General features: G+C 54.1%; 8 protein-coding genes across 9 annotated transcripts; 4 read left to right on the top strand and 4 right to left on the bottom strand.

The window, feature by feature from the left end:
* The first annotated feature begins 79 nt into the window (after window positions 1-79).
* Window positions 80-969, top strand: JDV02_004805 (uncharacterized protein). Its single transcript, XM_047986043.1, has 2 exons — window positions 80-402; window positions 531-969. The coding sequence occupies exons 1-2, from the start codon at window positions 127-129 to the stop codon at window positions 639-641; spliced, it is 387 nt and encodes a 128-aa protein (XP_047842023.1). The 5' UTR covers window positions 80-126; the 3' UTR covers window positions 642-969.
* Window positions 970-2,629: 1,660 nt separating this feature from the next.
* Window positions 2,630-3,136, bottom strand: JDV02_004804 (uncharacterized protein; the record flags this gene model as incomplete). The annotated part of the gene is made up of 1 exon (XM_047986042.1): window positions 2,630-3,136. The coding sequence occupies one exon, from the start codon at window positions 3,134-3,136 to the stop codon at window positions 2,630-2,632; it is 507 nt and encodes a 168-aa protein (XP_047842022.1).
* A 1,993-nt stretch (window positions 3,137-5,129) lies between these two features.
* JDV02_004803 (uncharacterized protein) lies at window positions 5,130-6,513 on the bottom strand. The gene is made up of 5 exons (XM_047986041.1): window positions 6,208-6,513; window positions 6,007-6,132; window positions 5,813-5,943; window positions 5,625-5,718; window positions 5,130-5,571 (listed from the first exon to the last, which is right to left on the bottom strand). The coding sequence occupies exons 1-5, from the start codon at window positions 6,455-6,457 to the stop codon at window positions 5,276-5,278; spliced, it is 897 nt and encodes a 298-aa protein (XP_047842021.1). The 5' UTR covers window positions 6,458-6,513; the 3' UTR covers window positions 5,130-5,275.
* Window positions 6,514-9,248: 2,735 nt separating this feature from the next.
* Window positions 9,249-10,744, top strand: JDV02_004802 (Monoamine oxidase; the record flags this gene model as incomplete). Its single annotated transcript, XM_047986040.1, has 3 exons — window positions 9,249-9,587; window positions 9,634-9,952; window positions 10,005-10,744. The coding sequence occupies 3 exons, from the start codon at window positions 9,249-9,251 to the stop codon at window positions 10,742-10,744; spliced, it is 1,398 nt and encodes a 465-aa protein (XP_047842020.1).
* Window positions 10,745-11,273: 529 nt separating this feature from the next.
* JDV02_004801 (uncharacterized protein) lies at window positions 11,274-13,215 on the top strand. Its single transcript, XM_047986039.1, has 3 exons — window positions 11,274-11,360; window positions 11,482-12,441; window positions 12,513-13,215. Exons 1-3 carry the CDS (start codon window positions 11,283-11,285, stop codon window positions 12,978-12,980), a joined length of 1,506 nt encoding a protein of 501 aa, XP_047842019.1. The 5' UTR covers window positions 11,274-11,282; the 3' UTR covers window positions 12,981-13,215.
* Window positions 13,143-16,895, bottom strand: JDV02_004800 (uncharacterized protein). The gene is made up of 6 exons (XM_047986038.1): window positions 16,019-16,895; window positions 14,942-15,886; window positions 14,544-14,819; window positions 14,270-14,486; window positions 13,622-14,214; window positions 13,143-13,568 (listed from the first exon to the last, which is right to left on the bottom strand). The coding sequence occupies exons 2-6, from the start codon at window positions 15,299-15,301 to the stop codon at window positions 13,485-13,487; spliced, it is 1,530 nt and encodes a 509-aa protein (XP_047842018.1). The 5' UTR covers window positions 15,302-15,886; window positions 16,019-16,895; the 3' UTR covers window positions 13,143-13,484.
* Window positions 16,896-18,886: 1,991 nt separating this feature from the next.
* Window positions 18,887-21,805, bottom strand: JDV02_004799 (uncharacterized protein; the record flags this gene model as incomplete). 2 transcript variants are annotated; one of them, XM_047986036.1, is made up of 5 exons in its annotated part: window positions 18,887-19,517; window positions 19,575-19,839; window positions 19,891-21,405; window positions 21,477-21,604; window positions 21,704-21,805. In XM_047986036.1, the coding sequence occupies 5 exons, from the start codon at window positions 21,803-21,805 to the stop codon at window positions 19,314-19,316; spliced, it is 2,214 nt and encodes a 737-aa protein (XP_047842016.1). In that variant the 3' UTR covers window positions 18,887-19,313. The 2 variants fall into 2 exon arrangements, with proteins under 2 accessions (XP_047842016.1, XP_047842017.1); XM_047986037.1 differs by having other exon boundaries at window positions 18,887-19,839.
* Window positions 21,806-22,096: 291 nt separating this feature from the next.
* On the top strand, window positions 22,097-23,342 carry JDV02_004798 (uncharacterized protein; the record flags this gene model as incomplete). Its single annotated transcript, XM_047986035.1, has 2 exons — window positions 22,097-22,417; window positions 22,473-23,342. Exons 1-2 carry the CDS (start codon window positions 22,385-22,387, stop codon window positions 23,340-23,342), a joined length of 903 nt encoding a protein of 300 aa, XP_047842015.1. The 5' UTR covers window positions 22,097-22,384.
* Between the last annotated feature and the right edge of the window lie 985 nt (window positions 23,343-24,327).

Genomic DNA, 24,327 nt, shown 5'->3' with positions numbered 1-24,327 from the left:
CTGCCGCCCGCCCCCCGAAGCTCACGATCCCCGGCATGTGGACGTCTGGGCTCTCCGACCGCCCCCAACCGCCGAGACGACGACGACGACGACGACGACGACGACCGCGGGGCAGATATCGCGGCCATGGCTTCCGAAGACTCCCCGTCCAACCACCACCTCGCCGAGTCCGGCATCACGATGCACTCCGACAGCGAGCAGTACTCCCCCGGCGAGGAGCTGTCGACGTCGCCGCCGTCCTCGGGGTCGCCCGTCATCCTCTACAAGCCCCCCACCGTGTGGTCGCTGGTGCGCGGCGCCGCCATCAATCTGCTCCTCCCCTTCATCAACGGCATGATGCTGGGCTTCGGAGAGCTTTTCGCCCACGAGGCTGCGTTTAGGTTAGGCTGGGGCGGCACCAAGGTGAGTAGATGAGCGTCGTGCGCTGGGTAGTACGCTCGCGGGCGAGAGAAAGGCGTCGGCCGTGGCTTGACGGGAGCCAAGCGACTCCTGTTCAGTTTTTGTAATGCGCTGTATCTGACTGCTTCAAGGTTTTCCCCACGTCGAGACGGAGAGCGCACGCCATCGGTCCGGGCATCGAGGTCAGAGAGCGGCGCGAGAAGCCGGGTGTGTCACTGCTCGACTACGCCAGCCTGGAGTAGAGAAACACTGCCGGGCAAATAACCGTCTACTCAATATTAAAGACAACGCAATATTCACGACATGGCACACTGCGGAACTGCGGCTTTGATGGTTCGCATTCTGATCTGACGGCGGTCGTAGGAACATGACATCCACGGCATGTGGAGAGGACGGCCAACGAGGGCTATGTGGGATCCATCTAGACGGCGTCGGGGATGGCGTGGTGATTGCATCCTCCTGTCGGCAATCCGACTGGAGTCTAGGAAGTACTCGGTATATAGAGCAATGACTGTACTTTCCTACCTAAACTTGCCAACCCAGATGGTAGGGCGTATGCTCTTCTACAAGCAAAGCCTGCAAGTCTCCGCGTAAAATGAAATGTCACAGGATGGCCACGGCCATGCCGTACTTTTCCGCAACGGCTTGTAAACCATGAGGTCCACATACGAGAGGGTCCGATTCTTTCCAGAGCAACTCCTGGAATTTGCTCCAAGACACGAGGTGCTGCATCTTGAAGACCGAACGCGACAGTCTGTCCGCTAATCGTCGGCGGCGCCGACCATCCAGCAAGCAAGACGCCGCAATGGTAACGGCCCAGAGAGTATTCGAAGAAGCCGGTACTCCCTCCAATACATGGACAGGTCGAACATGGCGTTTGCGTGGGCCAAGGCCTCGTTCTTCGTAATTGGCGAGAGCTGCGAGGAGCCTACTACGACTGCAAGGCTGTAAATGTGCAGTGCATGGCGAAGGCATTCGGCAGCCATGCTTTGCTGGGCCTTCCCGATATAGTTGCCGCTATGACAAGACCGACTTGGTGCTGAAGACGGCTTTTCTTCTTCTACCCTCCAGCGGTCAATCTGTCGCAAGTCGTGTGTGGCATCTTCAAGTTCGGGGGCTGGTTCTGTTAGTCCGAGGGCTTCTTCGGCGAGGCGCCAACGATAAAACGTTTCGCGCGCGGAATGAGGTCAACGAGTCCACGACTGCCACTAAAGATCCCGCCTAGGGCATATTGGGGATCCAGATAGCGAGGGCAGTGGGATGTAACGGCGGCCTCGTCCGTGACACCATCCCCGTTTCTCGGGCCTGGAGTGACGGTATTGTGGACGAGAACTTGGAAAGAGTATATCTCAAGCGCAAGGGCCAGCTGCTCGTCTGGCTGAAGAATATGGTTCTCTGACCTATCGTGACCATAAGAAAGACGACGAAATAGCTGTCGCAAGGCACCGAGGTGTATGGACAGTGCACTTTGCGGCGAGTTCGCCAAGACCTAATACATGGCCCAAATGGTCAGGCAGCGGTCAAGCTGGTTGAGGGTTCTGCTGATACGACATACTTCATAATGGCAAAGCAACGCAATGACAAGGAGTAGTTGTCCCTTAGGCTGCGCTCCCGCGGCCTCTCCGTTTGCTAGATTGGTCTATACCCCTCGAACGGCGCAACCATAATGCTGCCGCGTCGAAGCTCTAATAACGCTTACATCACTAGCCTTGAATGGCAAATGAGCCCCTGCCACAGCCAGGACTACATGCATCAACGTGTCGTCCGAGAAAGCGACCGATAGCACACAAGAGAGGAACGGATTAACTATCAACGACTCTATCGTCGCAAGTTTAGCAGCCGTTTCAGTGATATAGCGTCGAAGAAGAAGAGACGATGCGCTAGTCAAGTGACAGGGACGAGTTTAGTCGGTGACGGCGAGGCTCGTAGAGGTCGGCGTGGAACTCATGCCCCGAGCTTCTGAGTTGTTCAGTTGCTTAGGCCGTCTGTCTTCCGAGGTGGTGGTAATATCCGGCCACTGGCAATTGAGTCTCCCTCGCCAGCAGGCCGTGCAGCACCCATGGGTCTCGTTACATTTCTTCTTGCGGTAACGGCACGTAAGACACCCGGATCTAGACCTGGGGTGTCGTAGGCGAAACTTTTAGGGGAATGGAGTAGAAGGTCGGCATGGCGGCGGCGGCGGCTCTATAGAGTGTTCACCCCCTAGTGCGATGTCGCTAGGCGTCTATATTCAACTGAGAGACAAGCCCGTTACGCCACATGACTCAGAAGATCGCGGGTTATTATAGAAGGGCACTTTCCCTTCGCTGTGGTCAACGCTAAAGGGCGGTCGGCTGCCTGGACCAGTCGCATTATGGAGAGCTCTGACGTCGCCATTGACCTTGTTCGCTGTCGGGTTGCCCGCCATCCTCGCGACCTCCTTTCGACTCAAATAAACCTCAATCACAGGCAGGTTATCTTCTTGGCCATGCATGTGAGCTCTATCGGGGTCGTAGGTGTCGTGATAGACGTCAAACACGATGAATGTTCGACCATCCCACCTCTCCTTTGCCAGGAATCGGGTTGCGGATGAGTCCTCTTGCACGCATTGTGGAAGCAGTCCGCTCTCCTGTGCGAGTCGCAGTGCAATGACAATTAGTTCCTCGGGAAATGTCCACGCTTTCTCCCACTGCGGGCTTCTCCGCGACACCATGATCAGGACTCTCTTCGCCTGCCGTTCGGCCCGATTTATATCCATCACACCGTTTAGCTAGGCGTGCGAAAGGACAGCGAGCAGAGAAGAGGTAGGTCTCCGGCTGAGGTCAGATAGGGATCAAGATTGACAGGCAGTAGATGTCAGTTTGTGGATCGGTATGCTCTTGAAAGGGATGAGAATGGCGTTACAGGACTTTTGCTGTCGACTCTGGCAGAATGGCGTCTCAAAACTGCAGCGCGTTCTCTTTATGCCTGAAGCGTTTCCTTCATGCCCGAGGAATCAATTATGGTCCGACTTTCTCAGCTATTTGTGGATAGCACTGAGTGGGCGACTGATTGGTCGGCACCTGGACATGCACTCATCCTGCGGCGCTGGGGGCGCCGTCGGTGCGCTTAATCCTACTGCCCTCCGGAGTTAGTCCCACTATGTTTCGAGCCCGAATAGGCAGGACGGATTAACTCGCCTTCGGTAACTTATATATACGCCTATTTCCTATATAATTTAATATAGCTTATTGCGGCTAGTTATGACCCTAATAGCTATAATACGAAATATATAAGACTATAAGACTATATATTAAGGCATTTATATATAATATTTTATTATATCTTTTAAGCTATTTTAATTATTTATAATTACCGTTATTTATAAAGACTATTCCTTATATTAATTACTTTAAGCCGCTTTTTTATACCTTTTTTATTATGTTAATAATATTATCTTTAAAGGAATATTTTAAGCTATTAGCCTTATTTAGATTAAAGCTATAAAAGAGCTTAAATATTAAAATTAAAGCTATTTAAGACTTTATAAAGGCTAATAAATATATTATAGTAAAGAAAAGAAACAATAACTATATTAGTAATATATTAGCTTATAAAGAGCTTAATTATATATATATAGCGTTATTTATTATAAAATTATATTATTAAAGCTTTATAATATAAGTATAACGGCTTACTCGCTAGATATCAGTTTAGTAGTTAAGTAAGAGAAGCAATAGTATAGTCGGACGAGCGTAGGGGTAATAGTATTATAAGACTAAAGCTTATAGGTTCAAGCTTTTAGTTCGCTAGCTAAACGGGCTCTAATACCCTATAGTTTAGGCGCGTTACGTACGTAACCTAATTCACTATCTATATTCGCATGCAATAGTACGTTCATTACAATAAGCTTAAGAAAAATTAAGTATTTATTTTATATAAAAATCATAAATAAAGAGACTTTTAATAATCTATAATATTTAATTATTATAAATCCTTATTATAATTATAAGCTAAAAGACTTTATTATATTTCTTAAATATTATAGACTTACCTTAAAGTAAGTAAAATTATAATAGCTAATAGCTAAGTTAATATTAATACTTAACTTATAATAAATAATATAACTTATATTTAAAGGGTTAAGTATATTAAAGGGTTAAGTAAGGAGTTTTAAGTAAATATAAAGGGTTAAGTATAGTAGAGGGTTAAGTAAAGGATTTTAAGTATATATAGAGGGTTAAATATAATAGAGGGTTAAGTAAGGGATTTTAGGTATATTTAAAGGGTTAAGTATATTAGAGGGTTAAGTAAAGGCTTTTAAGTATACTTAAAGGGCTAAGTATATTAAAGGGTTAAGTAAAGAATTTTAAGTATATCTAGAGGGTTAAGTAAATTAGAGAGTTAAAGATAAGTTTTTAAGTATATATAGAGGGTTAAGTATATTAAAGGGTTAAATTAGAGATTTTAAGTATATATAGAGGGTTAAGTATATTAAACGGTTAAAGATAAGTTTTTAAGTATATATTAAGGGTTAAGTATATTAAAGGGTTAAGATTAAGATTTTAAATATATTTATAAATAATATTAGCTATATAAATTAAAAGTATTAGCTATATAGATATCTTACTTTTATTCTTTTTCTAGCTAATTATATATTATATAGCTTTTACCCCTATATAAATAAGGTAAGTAAGTATAAGCTGCCGCTCTTTTCCCTCTTTATTAATATAACCCTTAACTTCTATTAGACTATAATATATATTATAAGACCGGAAAGTAATATAGGCAAAAGTAAATATTTATAATAGTAATAAGGTATCTGAGGCATTTAGACTATTCTTTTTAAGGTCTGGCTTGCCCTTTGCCTAGCGATAAAGGAAGTAAGGTATGTAGTCGTTATAAAGGGGAGACATTCCTAAAGATCATTTATAGTTTTATCCCACCCTTTGGGAGCATAATCCGCCGCATTATCCTCGAAGCTGGTGCCGGCCTCTGAGTAGTCGACAATCCTGCCGTTCTCGACGTGCTGTCGCCGATTGCCCGGATCGACATAGCGCTGGTACGCCCAGTCGCGAATTCTGTCAAAATCGCGACACATGTGCATGACACCGAGCTGTGGCTCAATCATGTCGTACGAAGACCACTTGTATCTAATCATGCTAATGTCGACGTTGCAAGTGATTGATTGTCGTATTGACTCGATGCAGTGGTCTTTACTGATTAGCAAGCCAATGTTGAACTGTACATTGGCGCCATCAGCTTACCGACATGTCTCCATTTGGGATAGTCGATTGTACCGTCTTCTCGAACTATGGATGAATTGTATCTTTTGGGATAGAGGTTCTGGCGGATCATGTTCTGCATACCAGCTCAAGTCAGCTGATGACCTTGAGAGAGAGAGAGAGAGAGAGAGAGAGAGAGAGAGAGAGAGAGATCTCTACGGGCGTCTTACCAGGCAATGCAGCTGGTGAAAGACGTCAAGTCCCGTCATGTACTTGTCTTCCAACCCAGGTATAGCAACGTGTTCGGTCTTGTTAATGAGGCGATCGTGCTCTTTTTGGTCGATCTGAAATGTTGTCCCGTCTGTAACAGGATCCTGTCAGTCTCCTTCATGGGAGTATGTGCATGCCAAGGTACGTCACTTGCATATGTACATGTCTTCCCACATCTGGTCCTGCTCGTCAGTCGGCCAGCCCTGGTAGGGAGACGTCTCTTTGCCAAAGGCCGCAAGGAACTGGCGCGGCACATATTTCACGGCCTCCTCAGCAGGTGCTAACAGGCAGATCAGCAGGAGAATGCTTGTGCTGATGAAATGCGCCGTGGTTTTCTGACGGGTTTTGTACTTACAGTAAGAGCCTGGCCAGTGTGCTGCGTCGTAGAGAGAGGGATCAATCGTGCCTTGCCTCACCAGCAGCGATATGATCCCCGCAGCAAAGAGGACATTTGTGAAACATGATAGCCAGATGAAAGTCTTACAGCGTCTGCTATGGCGTTGAAGAAGTTGCACTTTCTGAATATCCGCGTCGCTCTCGGACAGGAGAGCCTCGTACATCTCATGGGATGGTTGTGACTGTTCTCGCTCTCGTAGCAGGCCCATGATAATTTCTGCAACGCAATGTGGTCTTTAAACAACGTAGCCGTCAAAGAAAAAAATAGAAGAGGCAAGCATGTGTTGTAGAACAAAAGAAAATGGGGTGCGTCTGTGAAAGGTTTGGAAATCTGTATCAATTGTGTGACGGATGGTGCCGAAGGCATCATCCACATTACAGGCAGGTGGCAACGGCGATTTCCTGCTACGTAAAAGTTACTTCCTTCTATCTATGATGTATTTTGGTTATGTTTTTCTGTACCCTCAGGTACCTCGTATATGCGAGGACACCTGTTCGAGGCCGCTCCTAAGAGAGTGACAAAAGTCCTTTAGACCATTTCAAGCAACACCCGAGTCTGGCTGCATCTCATTAACCTTTTTTTGAGGGCCCAAAATCGTAGAGAAATGGGAAATACATATGGCGCAATCGGCCACAATGCCAAAGACGTGACGGCTATATCCCGCTGTTGCAGATCCTGACGACGGGATTTTAATGCTAACTGCTTGCAAAAGGGCACTTCTGACAAGCTGAGCAAGAACGCAGCCACGAGTTTGCACGCGGATACACAAATATAGACGGTGTTGACAATCTTGGCCTAGCAGATCATGGCTACTCTATGAGCGACATGGTAGAATCAACTGGTTACATGTATCGATGCTACGAGAGGACAATGCTCCGCGCCTTGGGATATATAGTCCGACTTATGAATTCCAATAATAAAAACCATTATGCAATGGCTTTTATTCGACACGCTTCAGAGCTTATGACACTTTCGGTGGTCACGTTGGTCTCACGTCAGATCCTACCATGCTACTCCACGGCGATGCCCGTTTCCGTCAACAGCTGAGATACGTAGATCGCGGGGTTTGGCAGAGGAAACTCGCCGCCGCTCGCCACTGGCTGCATCCACTGAGATTATCATGAGCAATAACTGGTACGATACCATAAGAAGTAGGTAGCATCAGGATGTTGGCCCGTCAGGTCGAATGCTGCAGCAAAAGGACGAAATCATTGCCGATGCCACAGGGGATGCGGTCCAGTCAAGGTAATAACCGAGATCATCAAGAGATCTTCCGAATTGTCCTGTCTGAGATTGACAGGTACCCAAGAGTACCTTGAGGGGATGGCAGACAAAGTTACATAGACGCCCGCACTTGGAAGAACCCCAACAAGCGACATCCGCCTGCTACGCTGGGCTGAACGTCTGAAGTCAAGATCCGAGCATGGATTTATGTGATTTCTAAGAATTCCGAAGCCAGTCACCAAAGAGCTTTGGCCCGTTTTAGGACCTTTACTGCCAAATGCCCCGCAGAGCCGACGCGGCCACGTATAAAAGACGCACGCCCTGCCAGACCGTGGACAGGAGTCATACCAGCAAGAAGCTTCTCCGTTACATTCAAATCCTAGAACAAAGGCCGATTGGTTTTATAGAAGGATCATCCGCGCAATCATGAAAGCCAACTTTATTATTATCGCCATGTGTGGATTCGCCGCTGCAATCCCTGCTCCCGTGGCCCGTCCCGAGGGCCAAGAAGTCCATAGAAGCCCGGTTTGTCTCCAATTTCAAAATTTCAAGCCGTGACATTGTGTCTGCTAATAGTCAACCTCACAAGGATCCCTTCGCAAACAGGTATATCCTCGCAGAGGAAAAAGCCAACGAGAAAAGGGTTTGTGACTAAATCTTCAACCTGCTAGATTGGAGCAGTATTTCTCACGCAGGTTACTAGGGCGCGGATCCCTTCGCAAATAGATATATCCTCGCAGAGGAAAAGGCCAACGAGAAGAGGGTTTGTGACTAAGTTTTCAACCCGCTAGTTTGGAGCAGTATTTCTCACCCGGGTTACTAGGCCAAGGATCCCTTCGCGAACAGATATATCCTCGCAGAGGAAAAGGCCCACGAGTAGTCACGTCAGTTAAAGCACCAACGCCGGTATCAAACAATAATGCTAACAACAGCAATAGGAAGGCATGAAGGAGAGAGAGCCGGCTCCATGGGCGCCTGTCTTTCGGCTGCTACCGACAGGGCCAAAAAGGATTGTACACATCCATCAGGCTACGGCGTCAACTTCGGTAGCACTTCGATGAGAGGCGCCACGCTGTGCAGAAAGGAATGTCAAAGGTGGTTGGACGTTGTTCCACTGAATTCATGAGGTCATTTTGAAATACTGTCCGCTTAGCCAACTTTTGCCACTCGTTCCGCTTTGCTCGTCATTGGGAACAATCAATCCCACGCCTCACACACCAATATATGTCATTCGTCTATCGCAGAGCCATACCAGACGGACTTTAAGCTGCTGCTCGTGCCTTGAGCTCGTATTTGGACGCTGGATACAGAGATACCAACAGACCTTGGGCCCACGTCGCTTTAGATCAGGGCAATTGCTAGACGGGCCGAACCACTCTGCTACGGAGGCCGAGTTACGGAGGCCATGTGGCTGAACATCTAAATCGGGCAGTCGTGCATTCCCATCCGGCCTTAAGCCACGGGGCAGAGAATAAGTTCCTGGTTCTAGGGCATAGGGCGAGGCAACCCGGTCGCGGGTTGCGTAACAGGCCTTAAGAAACGAAGTTGGGCAGTTTACCAGCTCTGATTGTGAAGTTAAAGTTCGGACTTTCGGACTTTCGGGCTTTCGGGCTATCGGGCCCTGGGTCTAGCGTTCGTCGCCATTGCATGCTACAGTTGCGATTGATCACTATACGAAGTATTAAAATATATATATCCCGTTCATGCAGCAAGCCCCAAGAATTGAAATCCGGGCAAGAGTATCTTTCCTGAAATTCTGAAATTCTAATCACACCATGGCGCCATCTCCCCAGTCCGTCGATGTCGTCGTCGTGGGTGCCGGGCTCAGCGGCCTGCGAGCCGCCAGAGAACTCCACAGCGCTGGCCTCAAGTACGTTGTCCTCGAAGCAAGGGATCGGATTGGCGGAAAGACGCTTTCGGTGCAGGCATCTCCCGGTGGCAAAGGTCTTGTAGACATGGGTGCGGCGTGGATAAACGACACGAGCCAGTCCGAGATGTATAACCTGGCAAGGGAGTTTGGGTTCGACCTGGTCGAGCAACGCACAGGAGGGACCAGCCTCTACAGAGATGGCGAGGGCGAGGTGCATTGCATTCCGTACGGGGTGCCGGCCAAGGTATGTCTTGACGCCCTGCCAGGTAGCACGATCTAACATGCTGTAGCTTGAACCAGAGCAGCTCCGTCAAGTCGAGCAACTCCTACAGGTCATTTCCGAGCACGTCGACAAATGCGACCTGGAACACCCCGCAGGGGGGCTTGATGCCCAGCGTTTGGATTCCATCACAGTCAAAGAGTATGCGGATGGTTTCAACGACCCAGGGGCATCGCAACTGGTGAACGCCATCACGCGCAGCCTGCTGGGGGTCGAGAGCGATGAGCTTAGCGCCCTTTTCTTCCTGGACACTTTGAAACGAGGGACCGGCTTGACCAACGTGCTGTCCGATCATAAAGACGGCGGTCAGTATCTCCGGAACCGCCAAGGTGAGTAAATGAGTTATACGTGGGCATACCACAACCGCTGAATCTTAGCAAGGCAACCAAGCCTTCTGCGAACGGCTCGCCGCGGGGCTCCACGCCGATAGCGTCAAGGTCAATTGCGCTGTGGAAGCGATCTCCCCGCGAGACGCTGGCTGCGTCGTCGAAGCAAGCAACGGGGCCTCGTATAAGGCACACAGGGTCATCGTCTCGGTGCCCACACCCTTCTACTCGAGCATACGCTTCGACCCGGATCTCCCGCCGGGCAAGAAGACGCTCAGCCAGTCGACAGAGTCCGGCTACTACACCAAGACAGTCCTCGTCTTCGACGAGCCGTGGTGGCATTCCACAAACCTCTCCGGCGAGTACAGCTCCGCCAACGGGCCCATCGGCTTCACGCGCGACACCTGCGTCCCCGCAGACGGGCAGTACAGCATCACCTGCTTCCACACCGGGGCCTCAGGCCGGCAGTGGTCGACGCTCTCCGCCGAGGAACGAAGGCGCGTCGTGCTGGAGGATTTTCGCGCCGCGTTCCGCAAGGTAGTCGACCCGGTTCCGGAGCCTATCCATGTTGTCGAGAAAGACTGGACGCAAGACGAGTGGGCGCGAGGGGGGCCGGGTCCGATTATGAAAACTGGGCTTTTGGCTGGGGAGGCGGGCAAGAGCATCTCCGAATCATTTGGAAATATTCATTTTGTTGGCACGGAGACGTCGCCCATGTGGCGGGGATATATGGAAGGGGCTGTAAGGTCGGGAATCCGAGGAGGCAAGGAGGTAGCTGCGGCTTTGACGAAATAGTGTCACAGTCCGCCTGCAATGACAGTCTACATGCAGTCCGAGAGGCAGAGAGAATGATTTACCACAGATGCTCACATCCACCATGTCGAGACCCGATGCCGGTGTCATGCTTACTTCATGTGCCCTTGTTCTTAGCTTGACAATTCGTGAATTGTACTTCGTATGCAAACGAGTTTCAGGGGCCCAAAATTTCCTCTATTCGACGTGCGCCAGCTACCTTGTAGTGGGAGGCAAACTCACCTTGTGCACGACCCAACCAACTATTTCGACCCATGAGCTTTGAAGAGGACAGCGTAAAGTGTGTGTGACTGGATGATTACCACCTCACCGCCTTCCTCCGTAGACTACAGTTAGATTGCACGACGACCACCAGGACCCGCCCGACGTTTAACCGGTACCTGGCCCGACCGCCAACCCCAGAAAAAGGCCGGGCTCTCATCCCGCCCCGAAGAAAAATCCCCCGGCGACGGCATCACGTCTCGACCGTGAAGCACCCGCCTCCCCTCAACCCCCCCTCCCCCTCCCAATGCCGCTCGCCATGCTTCCAAGCAGGGGAATCGCGCGGTCCCTCCCCTCGACCGGGCCGGCGCGGCGGCAGCTCCAAAGCCGGTGGACAGTATGGATCCCCATTGCCCCGTTCCCCCCTCGGTCGGCGCATCGGAGGCGCGCATCACACCGAAACGAATTTCAACGGAAACAAAACGTGAGGCGCTGACAATCGCTGTGCTCGCTTGCAGAAATCATCTTCACCGAGCGCATTGTCGCTGCGCATTCGCAATGGGCGACAGTTCGGCACAGTCATCGCGGCTTCGTCCGGGAGCTCTCCGCTCCGGAGCCGGTCCATAGCCGCACCGATGATGCTCGGCGGCATGGCTTCGTCCTCGCGCGCCTTCTCCCTCTGGGGCTGGGGCGGCGGCAAGAAGGACGTGGCCGCGCCGGTGCATGACCCTGCAGCCGCCACAGCGTCATCACCAACACCAACACCACTGTCATCAACATCAACATCAGCATCAACATCCACCAACACCCTTCCCCCCCCCACGGACATCGCCGCTCCAACCTTCGGACCGACAGCCAGAGGCCCAATCAACCCGATGACCGACATACAATTATATCCCGAGGTGGCATCAGGCGACGTGCTCAGCAGCGGTGTGGACATTACCAAAATACCCGAGACGCTCGGCTACCTGCACGCCCTCGGCCTCGACTACGGCTGGGGCCCGACGTCGGCCATGCAGTGGGTGCTCGAGCACGTCCACATCTGGACGGGCCTCGGCTGGGGCGCCTCCATCATGGCCACGGCCGTCCTGCTCCGCCTCGTCATGTTCTTCCCCCAGGTCCGCAGCCTGCAGTTCAACGGCGTCATGCAGAAGATGCGCAAGGATCCGCGCTCCCAGGAGGCCATGAAGCTCATCCAGCAGGGCCTCCAGGAGCGCGACATGGAGATGCGCCAGAGGGGCCAGTACCTCAACAAGATGCTCAAGCAGCAGTACGGCGCCAGCAACTGGGGCATGCTGTGGTCCTTTATGCAGATCCCCTTCACCTTTGGCCTGTTCCGCATCGTCAGCGGCATGACCCATATCCCCGTCCCCTCACTCGAGACGGCCGGCTACCTGTGGTTCACCGATCTGACGGCCACCGACCCGTACTTTGTGCTGCCGGCCGTCGGCACCAGCCTCATGATCGGCGCCCTCGCGGTTCGTTTCACCCCCCACGCGACCCGTTGTTCGTGTTGATCCCAGTTAGCTAATCCTCCTGGCCTGAGCAGCTCAACGCCAAGTACACCCCTGAGGCGCAACGGAAGATGCTCAAGAACATGGCCTACGTCTTTGGCGTCGTCGGTTTCGTCGGCACCACCTTCCTCTCCTCGGCCGTCAACCTCATGACCGTCGCCCTCGGCGCCTCCACCCTCCTCCAGTCCATCATCCTCAACATCCCTGCCGTCCGCTCCATCTTCAACCTCCCCCCCGCGCCCGCCGACGCCCCCAAGACGGTCACCTACGAGGCTCCACGCGCCACGGCCACCCCTCAGGGCATCCGCGAGCGCATGTCGAGCGGCCTCAATGACATGAAGAAGGGCTTCTCGGAGCAGGTCACCAACTACACGGGCCAGCATCAGGGCACCGAGGCCGAAAAGGCGGAGCGCAAGCGCAAGGACCTCTTGCGCAAGCTCGAGGAGACGCGCAGACAGCAGGAACGTGACGAGTTCGAGAAGAAGTACAAGGGCAAGCGATGAGCTGCACCCTCTTTCCCCTCTCTGTTGGCTAGCCATTGTCGACATGGCTCCGGAGCAAGACCATAAGACGGTCAGACATGTACATGTACCCACGCGCGCGGCTGCGATCATGTGTAAAACCATCTAGCAGGGGTCCAGCAGTGGCGAAGCCTGCGGACCAGGCTCAAAGGAAAAGATCGTGTATAATAATAGACAAGGGTAGAGCCACTCTCCTAAAAATGGATCAGGCCTGAGGCGTCCCTTCGGGCGTCCACTTTCACCAAACCCCTTGACGGGGCAGCGTGCTCAGCAAGGGGTCGTCGAATAACCAGACCTGGGTCCCATTCATGCAGACGAACTAAGACATGTATCGTTACGGGCATGCAGCCCTACCTCCGCAAAAGCCCTCGCCGCCGTCTATGCAGTTGTCGCAAACTTCAGAATCAACGCAGCCTTGAGAGGCTCTGGTATCTCCCCGACGCTGTACCATGCCAGCGGGTAACCTTAATCTACCCTTGTCGTGTCTCAGAAAACTGTACCGTCGCTGTCGATGAGAATCGGTGGCTCCTTCGTATTTGGCCGATGGATCTCGGCAATCTCGCGGCCACCCTGACGTCTGTTAGCTCATCATAGAGTGTCTTGATTTTGAGCCAAGTACTGACCTTCCAGCTTCCCGCCTCCAGCAACTGCGGTAAAGTCAACTCATTACCGGCCAACTCGGCCTTGAGAAATTTGTTGACTTCCTCATGAAGCTTGTCCAATAGGCCAACCGTCAGCCCCCTCCATTCGACCACCACGTCATCACCTGGTTCGAACATCGGGGCGACCTCGATACCCTTGCTGCCCGTCCGTCGACAGTGCTCCGCGTAATGTTGCAAGCCCCGTTCGAGGTCATCGGGCTTTAGCGTGAGCACCCCCATGTCAACGAAGAGGCCGCCATTGCGATACTCCGGAAGACCTGTCAGCAGCTCCGTGCCTGCAAAGTGCATGTTGAGCAGCGATTGCATTGGCTGCATGAGGGAGTATGTGAGCCACTGCGTCAGCTTGTGGAATGGCAGGATAGATTCCCAGGAGGCGCTTCCAGCCTTGGGCATCGCCTTGCACGGCCACGCGTCGCCCAGTGACACCCCGTTAAGAGCCGTTCGGGATGGCGGCCAGATACTGGCAAGGCCGGTCATGAGAACATTCCATAGCACGTGCAGTGGAACAATGAGCATCGAAGAAGCCTGAGTGGAGGGGTGAGACAGCAGGTGATCTGTATACACGTCAGTGCCGGGACACGCCACTATCACAAGCACGGAGAGGCCCACCGATCATATTACCAGGACGGCCGTCCTTGCCGAAGAATTCCTCATTGCTCCCCAAGGCCTTCGCCAGTCTGATGAGTAGCTCAGTGCGGCCCTGCAGACCAGCGAGTTCATTGCCAGGGCGCGACTGGAGGCCGGCTTCAAGCTTCTCCACATTTAGCGATTGCAAGCCGACCTTGTCAACTTGTGTTTTGTTGGAAGGATTGCCCGAGAAGACGCCCTATGAGATTGTTAGGTCCAGCTGGGTCTCCATGAATCGAAAGAGCGGGCAACTCACTGATTTGAACATTTCCAGGCTGGCAATGGCCAGGCCTTCGGACCGTCGGTAAACTCGTCCGTTTTCGTTACTCTTGTAGCTCCACTGGGTGCCGGCACCGGCATCTAGGAGAACACTGATGAGAAAAAGGTCGATCATTCGGCGACAGCGCTCAGTGCTATCAACGCCTTCGGGCCAAGTAGAGAGCATGTCGGCAATGCGGTCGCGGCCACCGACGCAGAAGTGTTGGTATCGGCCATGGCCGGGGATCGTGTTGAACGGGGCGTCATAGTCGCGCTGCAGTCATCTCGGGTCAGTCATTCTGGACACGATGAGACACCAAACATAGCTGTGCTGAGGCCCAAGACGGCCATCGGCAATCTCCGAACAAGAATCTAGTTCAATTGCCCAGGACATACCTTGATCAAGCCAGACACGAAGCTGACCACGTCCGAAAGCTTGTCGAGATCGACGTCGAAGTGGTTCAATTCGTTGCGAGAGGCCTTGTCGAAGATAATCTTGCTCCGTTCCCTCACCGCCCCCAAGCTTCGGAGGTAGCCGGTCGGGTCCAGCTGCGGGTCGGGAGGGCGAGGGAGATCGACTTTGGGAAGCTTGACTGGGGACATGGGGGACATTGGGGTGCCGGCGGTTGCGCTTCCTCCTGACGTTCGGCTGGGAATGGCTCGCGAATGGTTCGAATTGACGCTGCCTGTGGAGTGAGAAGTGGCCAGGGAAGAGTTTCCCTTGGGAGCCTTTTCTCTCCGAGAGAAGATGCCCATTCTGGTTGGCGCCTTGGTGCGAGGTCAAGCCGCGGCGGGCGCAGGGTGACGGAGGAGGGCGGGGTGCGGGGGAAGGTCGCTGTCGCTAAGGTAAGCCCGCAGGTGACAGGTGACTGACGATCGAGAACCAGCAGACGGGCGAGGATGCAACGGCGGCTCGAGGGGTCCTCGGGATAGAAACGTCTCGCGAGGCTGCCACAGGGGGCCGCGGCGAGGTAGGAAGAGTTCGCAGCGCGCGTGACAGATTGGCGGGTTGACGTCTAAAAAGACGATTCTACTCCCTCAGGAGCTCGAAAGGGTGACGGGTTGCTTTTGAGGAGACGCGCTGGGTTCTCGCCAGGTCCAGAGCGATGGGCAGGGGTCTGCGGGGGGGCGGACGAGCGTGCAGGCAGGTCCAGTCCAGGGAGGGGTGCCGGGTCGTAGCTTGGGCCTGGGGGGGAGGGCTGGGGGGGTGTTCGTCCTCTGGTTGTCGGCCGAAGCGTCAGTGGGAAGTTGTCTGGGGCGGCTATGGTGCCGATTGGTGACGGGCCGAGAAACCGGGTGCGTTAGGCACAGCGAGGAGGTCCGATCGGGCCAAGGTCTGCTCTGCTGTTAGATTGCGTCGTTAGCCAATGTTCTCGTCGTCCCTTGGGCGTCCGCCATGGCAGTAGTCCAGCTCATGTCGCTTTCCGTCGTGCCGTCACGGCGCCCACGAGACCAAGCAGCAGAGCACCCCACCTTGACGGCAGTCCGAACGCCGGACCGGCTGTCGAGAACGGGTAGGTCGGTAGGTAGCTGCCTGCCTACGAAGTACTCCGTAGATGCGGCCTCACTACTACAGTACCAGCCGAGCGGTTGGGCGTCGATCGCACAGGCGCGAAATGACCTAATTCAAGCCATTGAGTCAGTGCAGTCAAAGCGGTGCGTTGGTGACTGGACTCGTGGCGGCCCTGATCTTCGTTAGCCTCCCCGCTCCTTGGCCAGCATCTCCAGGGACCTCGTTGCCTCCAACCTCAGGGGTGGGTTCGAGGGGGGCCTATGGCACGTGGGGCCTACCAGGCAGCCGACAATGCAATCATGGCGCGCGGAAGCATGCGCAGGCGAGCCGCAAGACAAGACAGGCTTTATCGGAGCATTTGCGCAACGATGCCACGCATGAGGCGCTGGTGGTGGTCGCCATCAGCTCGGTAGGGTCACGACTCACCGGTTTCCTGGCATCCAGTCTCTCTCCTAAAGTCGTCACCATCCAAGCGCGCGCCAGCTCTCTCTACTGCTCTCCTGATTTTCCCTTTCGGTAGGTTTGAGAATGCCGGCGGAACCGAGCGGATGGCGAGACAAGTACCGGCCCAAAAGCACCGGGAGAAAAAAGGTGGAGGAAGGACGCCGATCCGAAATAAATGGCTGCGGTGCTTGTTTTTGTTGTGCGTGTGTGTACTTGTTTTTGGAATTACAGAACAGCGTTGCAACTGAAGTGGCAAGGTTGTTGGCAAGATGGCAAGCTGTTGGACTGGGGTGAGGAGATCTTGAGTCCCGTCGACTACAAGCCGGCCTGCCTGCTCATGGCAAGGCAAGGGACCGAGCCAATGTGATCACTCCTGGGCCAGTGGCAAAGGGACGGAAAGGAGAACCTCGCAAAACAGGCAGCAGCTGCCTACAGGCACCTTGCGTCCATCGTACTTGCCTTCCGAAACAAGGCAAGGTGAAGTAACTTGCCTACCTCAGAAGAACGGTGCCTGAGTATGTGGTAGGTACCTTAGTACCTTACTCAGGATGCTTTGTTGGTGGACGGTGCAAAGTACCTAGTGCGTGTTTGTACTCGATCGTGAGGCAGGTGCGACCTTGACCAAGCCAGCGACTGCCCATCATCATCATATTACTCGCCGAACGCGAAGCATCGCTTCTTGAATGGGCAGCCACGATGCGGTCCAGTCTTCCCGTGACAATCTCCACAGAGGGCAGTCGACAGGCCGCCTCTCAGGCAAAGTTCCGTGACAAGCCTCATGCGCCTGCAGCGCTGACCGGCTTCCCACCTCACCCTCATTCATTCTGGTCTCCCATCGACAAACCCGCTGCCCTTCTCCACGGCCACGAAACGAAAGGCCAACATGCTCCATTCCCCTCCCTACCCTGCCTCGCCGGGGGGACGCCGTGCGGGTCTGTCGGGCTTGTTTCCCAAGCAAACATTGGCCCACCATCCCACCTGGGATGTGCGACTCAACGAGCAAGGCTAACTACCAAGTCTCACAAACATGTCCCTCCAGCCTTCGCCACGACGAGGCCCGTCTCGAACTCGCCAGATCCTCCGAGCCAGCGGCCAGGAGCGACCGCCTCTCCCGCGCATTGTCAGCAGTCGCTGTGGACCGTGGACCGTGGTGTGCGGGCACATGAAGTACGTATTGGGTGCTTCGGACCTCACACGCGTCCCTCGACGAGGCAAATTCGCCGGCTTTCCGCAACAGCAAGCCCATCTCGCTTTCCGGGTCTCCACGGAGCACCTGCCGCTTGTAACGTGGTTCCTGGATTCTTTGGGAAGCTAGCCTGGGCGGCCTGCAAGGCACCGACGCCACTGCGGGTTTTAGCCAGGGACATGCATGTCGACAACGACCCGGACCAACAGACGGCTTTTGCAGGAATCGGAATAAGGTTGACAGCGTGCGCTGCATATCACCCTCGACCGACGTCCTCCTTTGGCCTAGGCCCTAGAGCATCTCCGAAAAGAGGGACAATCCTTTTCGCCCTTGTCCGGCATCAGTCGCGTTTCCACGGTGCTCAACCTCAATCACCACCACAGTTCTCATAGCGTCGATGAGGCAGGCGAGGAATCATTGGTCGCGGTTCGGGCCGTCTTTTGGGAGCAGCCGATCCGTTGCAACAGTCTACCGTCCGAACTATCCGTCTCGAAACCAGCACTTGTGGGCTTCCGCAGTACCCCTCCCAATCGTCCCGACACAGAGGCGACGCGGCCCCGTTCACCTAGTTCCCCTAGCCCGCAAGCGGGGCATGCGTCTGGTCTAAGTGAGGGCATCCCCTGTCTCCCTCATGTTTAGCGGAGCGAACCAGTCTTCTGGAACCGTGGCCCCTGCTAGTTCGTTGCAGAGACGCTCGCCATCGGTCCGTCAATCTGCACGGCGTGGTAACGATCCAATGGTCTCGAAGGGAGGGTGGCCACCGGACGAATATCGATCTTGGCCTTCGCTCCCGGCGAGCCTTCTTCCAAAATCTAACCTCAGCTGATCCGTGCCTCATGTCGTGGAAATGACACTGGTGCTGCCCAATGGACAAGGAGCGGTTCCATCGCCAGCCGGCAGGATTTCAACTGTAGCGTTATTGAGACCAATGAAGCGAGGCTGTGCCCCCTCCGCACCTTGTGAAGCTGCAATACGTGGTAAACCCTGGCTGTGCCGCAGGTCCATTGCACGTTGCATCTGGATTCTTGAACGGGAGGCCGGCCTGCTTATGGGCGCAATGAGTCGCGCCCACCTCGTTCACTGAAAAAGTGCAACGCCGGGGGGACAAGCCAAGGGTTACCGATGGCCGCCTGTTCCCGCGCTGTTGCACAGTTTATCCCTGGTATTGTGTACGGCCAGGAAAGCGTTCGATTGACATCTCTAGTAGTGTGTATGAAAGTGCCCCGCCTGCAGTCTGGGTTGAACGGACCAGGAGAAGCTCGATGTCTGGCTGCCAAAAGCTCTCGTTCGTACGAAGTATGCCGATTCTCCAATTGGCAACGCCAACTGCACTTAATCCTTCCCCGCCATTCGCCCACAGATCAATGCATGCTCGGCCCCGACGCGGCTGGAAACTAGGGGCAGGATTCCTACCATCGGTCTCTCGGATACGTTCGGGTAAAGGCTCAGGAAAGGTCCCGCAAGCTATCATTGGTCTCAGCCGTCATTAGCCAAGGCTAAATAGCCAGAACATACCTCGCGCGCCCACAATCTCAATGATCGATCTCTGGCTAGATGAATCATCAGGGCAGATGATTCACGGCCATCCTTCGTCGCATTCTGCCTACGTCTACAAGCATCATGCACTATACATATAGAAGGTTGTGCTTGTATGGCTTCAAGATGTCCGGGACAAAGGGCCCATAGCCATCTTCGTCACCACATACATCTGTTTCCAGAGCAGATGCAAGCACCTCGCGGGCCTTGAAGCATGCTACGGGATTGTTTGTGAGTAAGCCTTGAGCGAGTTGAAGCCAATCCCTGACTGTTTCCATTTTCTGACGGATTACCTTTGTCGACTGGCTTCAGCTGCAGTGTGAAACGTGATAGGGACCTGTATTACTTACCTCGACCTGGCATGCCAAGCTATCGTCAGCTGGGGCTTGCCCATGTGCTGGGGACGTCTGTACGACTGATTTCGCCAGCTCAACAAGCTTGGTGCATCCCTCGATCATCACGTCGACGTGGCAGTCATCTTGTTTGAGCCGCACAAGGTAATCAATGAACCTCTGCATGGCGTGGAGATGTTCTGTCACGCCATGAGATCGAGGGTGCTCAAGCACAGCAAAAAGCAGTGCCAGCATTGCCGCTAGCGGATATCGGATCATTCTCCTAGCTAAGGATGAGCTTCTCGCATAGACGCTGGGTGTCCGGGGTCATTACCAGACTTGAAAGAATGGATGGACCGGCAGGGCAGGAAGCATGTTGATGATGCTTCGCGCTTTGGCTGCGCAGTCTTGTCGGTACTCCTGTTGTCGGTGAGTCCATTCCTGTCTGGATTTTACAGACGGGTTTGTTCTGCTTGCAAGCCGGCTTGCCAGATGGGACAGTGTGGTGTAAATCTTGATCTCGCATGTGGTGTAAATAAAGCTGAGGAGAATCCGCGGCAGGTGCGATTCCTCATCGGGTGGTCCTTGCGCGTGATGGTCGATGATGGCACCGTTTGAAGATCGCCATGTCTGTAGCTTTTTGTGAATGGCCGTGACAGTCCGGATCGTACCTGTAATGTTGTCACCGTGGAGCGAGTCTGCGTCGTGTGCAATTTCGTACAACTTTAGTTGGATGGCGGCCAGCGTTGCCCTGGCACGAAGTATGTCTGGCGATTCTGAGGATGCATTCTTGTCTCGTGCCACAGACATGCGTCGAGCTTCTGGGCCATCGTCAGGCTTCCAGTCGTCTTCAACCCTCACGCTTCTCAGTCCGGCAGGTGGCGCGAGACCGAATGAGTCCGCGACATCGGCACTAAGCACACTTGTCGCCCACAGGATACGCCTCGCACGCTCCGCCTCGTCCGGAGGCTGTCCGGCAACCGCATTTCGGCCATGTAATAAGCCCAGCTCTTGCACTGCTCTGGTCAGCGTCGCGACGAGCTGCGCCATCATACGGGCATCCGCAGTGCCCTGCAGGAAGAAGATCATGGCGACGAGCGCCTCGCACGTCCGGATCGTCGGCCTGCGTATCATGCTGATCTCGGGAAACACCGCAAAGGCATTCTTGAAGAGGGCCCAGACAGGGCGCGTGTAGGCATCGGGGTACTCGTTGGTGACCTTGCACAGCATGGTGCCCGCGAGGAGGGCGTTGATCAAGGCCCACCTAGAGGGGTCATCATCGTCATCACATGCACCACCAATTGAGCTTTTGAAGCCTCCTCCTCCTCCTCTGCCTCCCCCGCCGCTGCCGCTGCGGAAGAACTGCTCCTCGAGGAGCCCGAGGACGTGTCGGATGCTGAAGACGATGCCGTGGAGCTGGAGGACCTCGAGCTGGGACCGCAGGATGCGAGAGGCGACATCCTGCCTGGGGAGCGGGACGAAGACTCTTCGCGCAAAGGGGCTGTCGTCTACGGAGAATTGGAGGCTCTGCAGCTCGGCGAATATGGACGACAGTCTGTCTCGTGCGCGCGACATGGCTCTTTGGCCGGGTGGAAGGGCTACGACTGCCTGAGAGGCGTCACGTAAACGCGCGGATGAGCGGCGCGGTGCCGACGTCGTGTCGCCCTCCTTGATCGGTTGTTGGATGCCAGGCGCATTCGTCGAGCCGGCAGGGTCATCATCATCGCCTCTCTTGTCGGTTGAAGCATGTTGCCTCTCAGCAAGACTGGCCTCCGCGCGGCCGCCTTGCTGTTGTGGCGACGACTCGAGCTTCTTCAACCTCTGCTCTAGAGCTATGAGCTGTGCTTTCCTAAACAACATGTCAGTCACGACAGCTCATCGCACCTGCGAGGCCTTCAGACATGAAGTGGGGGGGCAGACATTTTCCCTTTGCCGCGCAGTCTCCTCGCAGCGCTGTACGTGCATGCGATGTTGCCGCGCGAGCATTCTGAGCAACGGGGTTTCGCGCCATTGCATCGCCTCTTGCGTCGTTGACATGGCTGGCACGCCTGCGAATTTTACATTGCCGTGTGTAAGCGGGGATGGCCTACTGAGGGAGGAAGAGAGTGGACGAAGTTTGCTGCACGTTTGTTGGCATTGACGCTTACGTTGAAGGTGCGCTTGCGGCTCTTTGTGGCGGCTGGGGACTTGGATTCGGGCGCCGTGTCGACCGTGGTTGACTCGTTTGCCTTGCCTTTGCGAGGGGGCATCACGGCGAATGTCTGCGACCAGGCCCAATGCGCATATGTTGTCGATGAGTGGTGATGATGAAGCAAGAGAGCCTACATCCTAGTTACAACCAGACGGTACTAACATTTGTGGCGCCCGCCTTTGGGCATGTGCACTTACACTAGGCTCTGTTTTTGGCAAAGCCCGCGCATCCTTTGGTGGGGTTTTGGCCTGCCACTTCTCCGCCGGACATTACAAAGACGTGCGGAAGCAGACTGTATCCGTTCGTAGGTATTTCCAATGGCAATGCTCCCATGGTGCGAAACGTGTGACATGGAAGTGAACTACTTCAACTCGGAGCTTTACATCTGAGTTTTTAATGCGCAATTAATAATGCGGATCCAGAGTTGACATCTTGATTGTCTTGTCAGCGAACCTATTATGTGGTAAAAGCCTTCGGTGTCAATTCTGTTATAAAAGCCGATGGGCTCTCATACTAGGACTTCTGCTCCTCGCTTTAATTCCACAACATTGAGGAGTACATTTTAGCGAAGAATCCGTATTCTGCAATCCCTTATTCACACAAGGAAAATACCTTCCTAGAACATTTGACTACAGCCATGGCCTTGATCAAGAACGTCGGTCTTATCGGGGTACGTCTTTCCACGAATGTGCCTAACCTGATCTGCTGTACTGACACTTATATAGAAAGGCCTTTTTGGCTCCGCCGTGCTCCCTGCTCTGCTTGATGCCGGATTTACAGTCACCGTCTTTAGCCGCCACGAGAAGAACAAAGACAGTCTCCCCACCGGCGTGGCGCATGCCGTCGTCGACTACAGCTCGGTCGATGGCATGACGAAGGCCTTCCGGGGCCAAGACGCCCTCGTTTCGACCATTGGCTTCGACTCGATCCTCGCGCAGAAGCCCATGATTGACGCAGCCGTCGAAGCCGGCGTCAAGCGCTTCATCCCGGCCGACTACACCAGCTTCTCGACGGACCCGGCGGCCGCCCAGCTCCCGCAGCACCTGGCCCTCACGGCTGTGCAGAAGCAGCTGCGAGACTACGCCGAGGCGGGGCGGCTGGAGTACACAATCGTCGCTACGGGAGTGTTTCTAGAGTTTCTGATTGATTATGGATTCGCGGTGAACTGGAAGGAGAGGTCTGCGCAGCTGTGGGGAGAAAAGGGCGACTACCCCGTCTCCGTGACGAGTCTGGCAGCGGCGGCCAGGGCGGTGGGCGAGGTGCTCAGGAACCCGGCGCAGACGAGGAACCGTGCCGTCTACGTGAATGAGTTGGTGGTCACGCAGGCGCAGATCTTGAGACTAGGTGAAGAGGTTGCTCCCGAGGGCACGGAGTGGACGGTGACCAGGTTCGAAGATCCGAACGCGGAATTCGAAAAACGTCTCCAGGCCGTGCTGCAGAGGCCGGAGATGGACACGATCATGGCCCTGGTCGTGGCGACGCTCTTTTCTGGCAAGTTCAAGGCGCAGTTTGCCGAGCTGGACAATGAACTCCTCGGGGTGGAGCTGCTTCCGGAGGCTGCGTTGAGGGCGAGGGTGGCTGCGGCGTTGAAATGACATCCGCCTTGCAATTGACGAGATCTGTCTACGTTTGTAGGGGTATGTGATATGGTTTGCTGAATACGAAGGAATGGGCTTCTGATGACCGCCCTTTATCCTATACCTTGTGCCATCAAACTTGTGTGCTCTCAGATGACGACACGCCTGGTCGTTACACGATCAAGATCGCTCTTTGTTGCTCAATACAGCCACAACAGCGCGCGAGCCTAGTCAAGTTGCCGGCATCAAAAAAAATTTTGTGACGGTGTATGTGCGTCTCTCATATGCGAGCAATCAGTGAATAACGCATATCAGGCCGGGGCTTGTGGTGGCAGTTCTCGAAAGGACGTGACGTACGAGGCACCAGTCATTATTCCACCCCCTCAACTCACACTCGCACTCTTGACCAACCACGCAGCTGCCTTTGTCGGAGGAGACCAGGCCATTTGGGCGTTGCAAGGAGCAAAGCCGATACATGATCGCTGAGTCAGTGTCAGTGTCTGAAACAACTTGCTCACGAATCACCACCACCACCACCACCACCGCCGCCACTGCCACCCAGCGACAACTACGGCATCGACGATCAATCTCCATGAGCATATGGCAGACGGAAAGGCAATTGTAGAGAAACACCTTTGGCCCACAAGTACTTGGTGAATGGGTATAGAATTCGACTCGTCAGTCGTCAATGACATTCGCTGTCCCCAGCAGACCTGACGATGTTGGTGCGCCTCGCGCGGTCGTCAATTGTGTGAACTCGGCGGCTCACACAGCCCCCCCGTTGCTCGACCGCCCGTTGTTGGCAACCCGCAGACCCCCCTGCTGTGACACCGGTCGACAGGCTCCGAGATAGGTCAGGTTTTGCGCGGATAGGTGCGCGTGCATGACCGTGCCGCATCCGCACAAGTGAGTACGCCCCGGCCGGGCCAGACCGCTGCGGGCATCGTCAAATCAAGGGCCTTCAAGTCAAACATGAACTGTCATCTGTTGGTGCAGCCCCCGT

This window comes from Purpureocillium takamizusanense, chromosome 4 (genome assembly GCF_022605165.1).
Source record: "Purpureocillium takamizusanense chromosome 4, complete sequence".
NCBI lineage: Eukaryota > Fungi > Ascomycota > Sordariomycetes > Hypocreales > Ophiocordycipitaceae > Purpureocillium > Purpureocillium takamizusanense.
The sequence above is the reverse complement of the archived record's forward strand: the minus strand, read 5'-3'. Positions and strand labels throughout refer to the sequence as shown.